Here is an 8,696-nt window from a genome sequence, read left to right as displayed (position 1 = left end):
GCGCCCCCCCGCCCCCCCACCCCGGGACAGGAGGCTCAGGTTTCAAGGCAGGCCCTGGAGGGACAGCAATTTTCCTACCCCACCCACACCCACACCTCCACTGAGCCCAACTTCCTGCCTCAGCATCACCAGCTCCACTGTCCCCTCCAGGCTCCCGCCCTGGGATGTGGGTCACTTTAGTCACTGTGCTGCTTGGCCGACAGCCACCCCAATCCGCAGGGCGGGGATGGGGCAGGGCTGGAGGAAAGGCCAGTGGAAGGGGACAGCCCCAGAACCCGTTCCCTGTTCCCTGAACTTTGAGACCCTACAGTGTTGACAAGCGGGGGCCACTGGCATCTTCCCGCTCTGTGCGCAGGGCTGGCAGCTCGCTGCAGCTTTGCAGACCGGCGAGATCAAAACGCATCTACAGCAGGGTCCAGCGAAGCCAGTTCTGCCCCCAAGAAACCATTCCATGCGGGCCCCCCGGGCGTGTGGACAAGGATGAGGGGTGGTCCCTGTGAAGACCCCCTGGGGTGCAGGGCCAGATCAATGAACATGACCCCTCATGTCCCCGGATGCAGGGCCAGATCAACGAACCGTCCACACTGGCAAGATGTGGCACATTCTGGGCTCTTGAAAAGAAAAAGCAGACGTACGCACGCCGATGAGGAAAATCCTCCGGATGTATGGCAGAGGAGAAAAGTTGAATAAGCTGTAAGCTGATGTATACGGTGGGATCCTTTTACGTTTAAGAGAGACAGAGAAACCCATCAACACCACGATGTCTCCAGACACACACACTCGAATCTAAGGAGACGAGTCCCCCAGAACAGCTAATAATGATGTTCCCTGAGGGGGAGAGTTGGAGCGGGGCTCTTTCCCTGATGCTTAAAGCTCAGATGAAGAGGACGCTCTCGGGTCTTACTGTTATAACTAAAAATGAAAGCCGGAGCCCCGGGTGGCTCGGTCGGTTGAGCACCTTGACTTTTGATTTCAGTTCACGCCATGAGCTCCCGGTTCCTGGGTTTGAGCCCCGCATCGGGGTCTGTGCTCACAGTGTGGAGCCTGTTGGAATTCTGTCTCCCTTTCTCTCTGCCCCTCCCCACTCGCCCTTTCTCTCTCTCTCAAAATAAATAAACTTAAAAAAAGATTAGAGGCAAAATATGTAAAAGAGAAAATAAAACATCTTTCCCCTCAAATATGTTATAAAATGCTCCCAGTGGGGAAGAGAAAATAAAGCAGTGGTCCAGTAAGAAACCGGTCGTCTGAGGCTGGAGAGGCTGGACTTTTGTGGCTAGACCCCAGCTTTGATGCCGGACACCCCCTTTCCAGGCCTGCCCACAAGTCATCTCTCTCTGCCTTACTAGGCAGGAGCAAGAAAGAAATGGATCAAGAAAAGAAAAGAAAAGAGAAGAGAAGAGAAGAGAAGAGAAGAGAAGAGAAGAAAATAAAATAAAAGAAAAGAAAAGAAAAGAAAAGAAAAAAGAAAAGAAAGAAAAGAAAAGAAAGAAATGGATTTGACTGCCTTGTGAGTCAGATGGGGAAACTGAGGCCTGGAAAAGGGTGCGGCAGCCCCTGCCTCCCTCTCCCTCCTGGAGCCAGCCTCCTTTCTTCTGAGCTGTCCCCTGCAACTTGCTAGTTTCACCCATCATCGTCCACTTACTCACTGAGGACCCTCCAAAGCACTTGACCTCTCTGAGCTGCTTCCTGTCTGTGAAGTGAGGATGCTGACCATCTCCTCCTTGGGATTATTGGGAGGCAGGATGGAGGGACCGGATAAGGAGACTCTCAAGTAACCAAACTGCTCCTGCCCACCTCTCCTGGCTACCCCCCACCCCTCCTCCTCCCTCAGTTTCCCCTCCCCAAGCCAATCTGGTGGGATTCCAAACAGAGTCCCCCCCTCTCCCCACCCCCAAACAGAACCAGGCGTGGGGCCACGGCCCTGGGCCTCCCCTGGGCAGCTTGTTCCTGAACGGGGCTCGGAACCGGAGACATGTCCGTGTCCGGTTCACAGTGCCATGGAACACATGACCTCAGGCGCAGGGTGAGGCCCCCTGGCAGCTGTGTGGCCTTGGGCAAGTCTTTTTGTTTCCGAGCACCTGTCTCTTCCTCCATAAGCAGGAATAATAAGGGTACTCACGTCGCAAGGTTTTTGTGAGGCCGGAGCGCGGCCCTGCACCGAGGGGGCTTCCACTCACCTGGGCACCAGGGGTTGAAGAGCAGGGCGAAGTGGCCCAGCATGAAGCTGGAGCCCTGGTAGCCGGTGGAGGCCTCCAGGCTGAGGCAGTACAGGCCAACGGGGGCGTTCGGCGGGGTGCCGAGCTGCAGCGAGAGGGCACCATCCTCCTGGGCCACCACCTCGGCCGTCCAGGCACCTTCCTCCGCGGCATCGGACAGCGGGAAGCGGGCCTTGGTGCCGGCCTCCTTGCTGGGCGCTGGGCCTGACGGAGAAGAGGGGGTGGCTGGGAGCCGGAGCCGGCAGGAGCCGGCACAAGCCTGGGCGGGGGGCCTCGGCCTGGGTTTAGAGGTCTGGTTGCGCTGCCCACCATCGAGGGAACGTGGGCCAGAGGTTTCATCTCCCCAAGCCTCTCGGTTTCCTCGCCTCTAAAGCGAGGATCGGACCCCAACCTTGCAGGGTGCTTTTGTGAGAAAATGCAACAGGTCACGGGCACGCAGCAGGTTCCCGCCCAGACAGCTGTCTCCCAGGAGGGGGGACCGCTCCGCGTGGGGCAGGGTCTCCGCCTCGCTGCCTGGGCTGGCGTGACTGTGCACCATCCCATCCCCTTCTCTGGGCTCAGTTTGTCCATCTGTAGCACCAACAGATGCTCCATTCCCACCTAAATCCTTGACCTGTGAGGGTGCAGCCCCTCCTTTCAGAAGAAGAGGCCCAGACTCTGAGTGGGATGGGACCTCGGTCCTCTGACGTCCCCCGGGAACCCGTCTGGGAGGCCCCTGGCTGGCAGCTGCGGGCCCATACAGCCTCTAGGTGTTTGTCTCCCCAGTGCCCCCTCCGGCTTTTGCCTCTGTGTCTCCAGAGGCAGCTCCAAGGAGGTAGTTATAACCACCACCCCCACAGCATTTGACACTTTATGAAGTGCCTCGGCCCTTCCTGCTTTCCCTGAGACCCCTTGTACAGGTGGGAAAACTGAGGCCCAGAGAGAACGGGAGTCTCCCCAGGATACCCTAGGGACCTGGGGCAAAGTTAGCATCTGAGCCCAGATCTCTAGGCTCTGAGCTGCCTGTCCTCCAAAGCACCTCTCATTCTCTTCGTCTCTCACGGGGGGTCTCGAAGCCTCAGTGAGGTAGGGAGCTTACTTTTTCTGGTGGGGGGAGGGCAGGCAGGCCTGAGTCATGGAGGGCGAGGAGGGGCTGGTCATCTTTTCTGGACCTGGGTGGCCGAGAGGAGAAACAGAACCTTCTCTGCCCAGCTGGGCGGCTGCTCAGAAAAGTTTATTTTTATTCTTCCATCTCCCTCCCTCTAGCTCTGCCCACGTGCTGCTGACAATATGGGGGCTTGTTCACTGCGGGGTTCCCTCCCAGCACCCTGCCTCCTCCTCCCAACCCGACAGCCCCAGCCACACCCGAGCCCAAATATAACCATGAGCTAACAGGCATGACACAGGCCTCCAAGGCCCAGACTGGGTGCCAGGAGTCAGCTCTAAGCCTGAGAAGTCAGGCAGCACGGGGCCCCAAGAGCCAGCCTGGGTCTGGTCCTCCTACTCATGTTCTGAGTGCTGTGTGAGCTGGGCTAAGTCACCAGGCCTCTCTGGTCTGCAATTTTCTCAGCAAAGAAGAAAATAGGCTTAGACCACATGCCCAGGAAGGTTTGATTCTGTGTCTGATTCTGGCTCTGTGACCTTGGATAAGCTACTTAGCTTCTGTGCCTCAGTTTCCTCATCTGTAAAATGGGGCCAATTACAGGATACCTACCTCCTCATAAGGTCATTACAAAGCCTAAAGCAGTTGAGGTACAGGGCATGGTGCTTGGCACACAGTAAGTGCTCAATAAATGATGGCTGTTGGTTATAATTGTCACTATCACTTCCTGGTGCAGGTTAGAGGACGGGCCCAAGACTTCACAGAAAGCGTTCAAAACAGTGACTAGTGCAGTAATTATGCAGTAAATGTGAGCATTCCTCAGTGTCATCAAAAGGGACTATTAAAAAAATCCTCAGGCCAAACAACAGATTTTGAGGGACTGGGGAGGAATGTAGAAATTGTCTCGTTCAACTGAATCCCTTTACAGATATGGAAACTGAGGCTGAAAGGGACAAACGTAGGGAGACCACTCTGCCTGGGACAGTCCCAGTTTATACCTGCGGCCCCGGCATAATCCTCAATGGTGTCCTTACATTCTCAGAAATGTCCCTGTTTGGACAGTCAGTGATCTGGTCACCAGGGGAACAGCCTGGGCCAGGTCCCACAGCCACTGTCACCATTGACATAGCACCCTCGAGGACAGGTCAGGAAACACATTTCCCTTTCTCCCTGTCCTGGGGCAGCCGTGCGTGCACGCAGGCACGCACACGCTCACACATACACACACACACTGCTTTCTTCCAAGGGTCCCTGGATGGGGGGGAACGAGAACTGGTTGTTCCCCCCCCCACCCCCCCCGCCGCATAAGCTGGCTTCGAAAAGTCATTGGCTGCAGTTGCACATCCTTGTGGGGCCAGAGATGCTTCAGGGAACCCCTGTGGGTCTAAATGACCTGAGGAGTCCTGGAGACTATCCCAGACCATGGCTGGGGGAAGTGGAGGGGGGGATGAGGGGACCCTTCCAGAGGAAAGCCCTCTAGTAGCTTCATAAAAGTTCTTTTCAGTCCTTCAGGCTGGCCTCACTCTCCCCCAGTCACCCTCCAAACCCTGGCCCCTTCTTGGAGGGAAGCAGCTTTATTCCCACAGTAAAGTGTTTGTCTGTTGCGGTCTGGGTCCCCTAACAGAGCCTGTCAGGTCACCAGCTGTCTGGGTGAAACACACAACACCCGCATACGGGCAGGATCCGGCCACCTGCTCCGCCAACGCTCCCCTCTCTCTGGGCCTCGGTTTCCCTAAAGAGGCAGGACAGGCTGATCACAAGCTAGAATGTTCCGGCACAAGAGCAAGGTGCTCAGGCCAGGCCCAGGGGTGGGTGCTGGTCCAAGCCAGGCTTGAGGTGAAAGGCCTGGCTTCCTGGTATTGTCCCTCAGGCTTCCTCAGCCCGTGGGAGGGTCTCGGCGGCCCAGACAGGGGAAGCCGTGTGCATCCAGAGATAGAGTACCCTCCGTGACTGCCCGCAGGGCCGTGGAGGTGACTGGCACAGACTGGCTATGGTCTGAGATAAGTCAGTGGAGACTGGAGAACAGAGATTAGTTGCTGGCGTGGGAAGGTCAGCTGCACGCCCCCAACCCTGAACTTGAGGCCTAATACCTGGCACCAGGCCGCCTAGGCAAATGGAGAAGAAGAAAGAAAGGAGATGCCTTGAAAGAAGTGACAGAAGAGAAAGAAGGTGGGAAGTCCCTGGTAGCCCCCTCTGGCAGCTTCTCTACTGTTCCATTTCACAGAGGAACAAACTGAGACCCCGCAGGCCCTTATGGTGAATATGCCTGCTGTCAGCTCACAGCAACGTAAAGCCTCAGCTCTGGGGGCAGCGTTTGAATCCTGCTTTGTCCCTAACTTCCTGTGTGACCCAAGCAGGTAACTGGACCTTTCTGAGCCTCAGTATTTTCATCTGTGAAATGGGGCCTCATTACGTTTCCCAGATGGGCAGATTGAGGACGAGCACGCATACAGTAGGTGCTCTATAGGTGCTCTGATTCTCATCATCCCAAGCCTGACCCTGACTCTTCTTGGGATGTCCTAGCCAGCGCGTAACTGTCCTGCACTACAACCGTCCACTTCACAGAGAGGGAAACTGAGGCTAGAAAGATCAGAGGCTACTGGAGGCTCCACAGGTCCATTAGAAAGGGCCCCAAGGGTACTGGTTGTGCAGGGGGGTAGGGGGGCTGCCCCTGGGTAGTGGGTGTATCCCTACCAGAAGCTGAGGGGGAGGGAGGAAAGGCCCAGGAGAGATACCCATGGCCGGTCTGCAAGCACCATGATAAGCCTTATCAAACGGCCACCCAGGTAGATATGGGCCTTGGCCTGTTTGCTGCCAGCTCTGCACTTGGTAGTCTCGGGAAAAACTGCCCTTTCTCACCCTTGGGCAGAGTGCTAGCCAGGGGGCCCCCTCACCGACCTCACAGGAGTGGTTTCCACAGCAGCCAAATCGAGGAGATTCGGCATTCGAGGCCACTTTCCCAGCACCGGCAAGCCAACAAGATTGGGAACCGGGCATCTGGGCATGGGGTGGTTGGGGCCTCCGTGTCCCTTTGCTCATCCCTGGGCCCCCCCCCCCCCCACCTCCCAGAGCAGGAGCTGCACAGCTGCTAATGTCTGCAAGGCACTCCCCCCTGTCTGGCCCTTCTCACCTAACAACCTTTTACCAGCAGTGCTTGTCACAAGATAAACCTCAAGCTCAGAGAGGCTCAGCAACTTGTCCAAGGTTGCACGGTGAATAGGCAGTCCAGTCCGTACCAGGACCCAGGTCTGTCTATAACCCCCAAGCCTGAGGCAGCCTCCTGAGGCCTAGAGAAGGGACTATGGGGTACAACATTGTCCTCTCAGAGAGATGCCAGCAGGGTTTCTCCACTGCCCAGGGCCAGTGTAAGCCGGGTCCCAGAGGCCTGGTCAGGTTACGTGGATTTGGGGAAGTAGCTGTTGATAAGCGTTGGAAAGCTGTTTTGATACAGCCAGGATCTTGACCTTTGCGGTAGGAAGCCGTTATCCAGGGTGATAACAGGCTTTTAGGAACCCAGGTGTCCAGCAGACTGTTTACAAGGCTGGGTGACCTGAGATGTCAGCTCTCCACTTTCTGGGCCTCAGTTGCCTCATCTGTAAAATGGGGCTAGTGGCTGCTAGGAACTTCTTGGGGGGACAAAGAGGAATGGAGCCGCCTACCTCATTGTCAGGGGGCCCTGAAATCACAGAACAGAGCAGGTCAGGCCGAGGGGGTGGTACTCACCGGTGGTGACGCTGAAGGTGAGCCTGTCCACATTGGCCTCGTAGTTTCGGCCCTTGAAATGCAGTGTCAGCCGGAAGGGCTGGCCCCGCCGCACCACCAGCTTCTCCCGGCACAGGTCGGCTGTGTGGTGGTCGCGGCCATTGACCTCCAGCTCCAGGTCACATCTGTCCAGAACCAGTTCTACGGAGACAGCAGGAGGGGTGTGGGCCGAGGTGGCCTCTCTCCACTGGCCGTGGACATGGGGAGCCCCAGGGCTGTCTGGGAGCCTGCCCTCTCTAGACAATGGCTGCAGCCCTGCCCCCTCCCAAGCCCCCACCCAGCCCTGTCACCCTGCGGCTAGCCGGGCCGTATCTCCCGACCCTTAGTCACAGTCACGATGCTGTGCTCACTGTGGCATGTTGGGAGAAGTCTTGGCCACCTTCCAGCATGCGACCCGAGGCAAGTCCGCTTTCTGGGACTCCCGTTCCTCCCCACCTGTCCACAGGACTGCTGTGAGCCACTTCATACAGTCCTGGCACGTAACAAATGCTCACTAAACAAGAGCTATTCGGTCATGATCAAAGGGTTCTTTTGTTAAAAGTGAGGTGGGGCAATATTGGGTGGAGGTTCCATTTTGCCTTTTAGGTTCAACTTTCAATTGACGGGGAGACTGAGGAATGTGTTAAACACGGAACTAGGATGCAATCAATAAAATTCACACTCCAGGAAACAAACAGCAAAGGAGCTTGTTGCCTTAACAGATTAGCTGCAAGGTGGGGTGTCTGGGTGACTCAGTCGGTTAAGCGTCCGACTCTGGATTTCAGCTCAGGTCATGATCTCACCCTTCATGAGATGGAGCCCCGCGTCTGGCTCCACACTGATAGCACAGAGCCTGCTTGGGATTCTCTCTCTCCCTCTCTCTCTGTCCCTCCCTGTCTTTCAGGCATGTTCTCCCTCTCTCTCCTGTCTCTATCTCTCAAAATAAATAAGTAAACTTAAAAAGAAACTGCAAGGAAAAAAAAAGAAAAAATTAGTTGAAGGGAAAAACTATAGATTAAGAGAAACTTAAGAGACATTTCGACCCATTGTGTTATGTGAGCCTCCTCTGGATTCTGGTTTTTAAAAAACGATTCTAAAACATTTATTATACTCATGGAGACAATCACAAATTTGAACACCCGTGGAGCTGTGGTGATACTGAGGAATTTTTGTTAATTTATTTATGTCTAAAAAAGAGAGCTCTTATGCTTTATTGAAATACTGACAGATGAAATGATGACGCCTGAGATTTGCTTCCAAACAGCAAGGGGAGGGTGGGGAGGTGAGGGGTTCAAGAGGCAGGAGCAGCCACAGGAGACTGGGTGATGAGAACACAGGCATTCATTATATTCTTCGCTTTACTTTGAGGTATGTTCAATGTTCTCCATACCAGATAGGTTTTTTAAATGACAGAGGGTTTGGAGTCTTTTGAACCTACGATTTTCAGTTCTGTGGTGCTGCTGTGTGATCCTGGACAGGTCTCTCTCCCTCTCTGTGCCTCCTCTGAGGTCTCAAAAGGCTGCTGAGAGGATGAGGAGAGAAAGCTGGGTACCCTTTCCCCAAGGCCTAGCCCAGGCCAGAGGTTTGTTATGAGAAAGTTCTATTTGTAGTTTCAGAGGGAGCTGAAGACCAGGGCAGGGGGAGGGGTACCGGGTGGC

The 8,696-nt window shown here is 55.3% G+C and overlaps 1 protein-coding gene across 1 annotated transcript in view; it reads right to left on the bottom strand.

Annotated features, from left to right (window-relative positions):
- Positions 1 to 8,696, bottom strand: part of TGM2 (transglutaminase 2) — a 32,974-nt gene that overhangs the window by 22,014 nt on the left and 2,264 nt on the right. Inside the window, exons 2-3 of the mRNA XM_077778829.1 lie at positions 7,021 to 7,200; positions 2,178 to 2,420 (exon numbers count right to left, since the gene is read on the bottom strand). Of these exons, the coding sequence (XP_077634955.1) occupies positions 2,178 to 2,420; positions 7,021 to 7,200 (423 nt within the window). The remainder of the gene's footprint in view (positions 1 to 2,177; positions 2,421 to 7,020; positions 7,201 to 8,696) is intronic.

The sequence above is a fragment of the Crocuta crocuta genome, unplaced genomic scaffold, assembly GCF_008692635.1.
Source record: "Crocuta crocuta isolate KB4526 unplaced genomic scaffold, BGI_CrCroc_1.0 scaffold248, whole genome shotgun sequence".
In the NCBI taxonomy this organism is placed as follows: Eukaryota; Metazoa; Chordata; class Mammalia; order Carnivora; family Hyaenidae; genus Crocuta; species Crocuta crocuta.
Note: the sequence above shows the minus strand (reverse complement) of the source record. Positions and strands in the feature narration are given on the sequence as shown.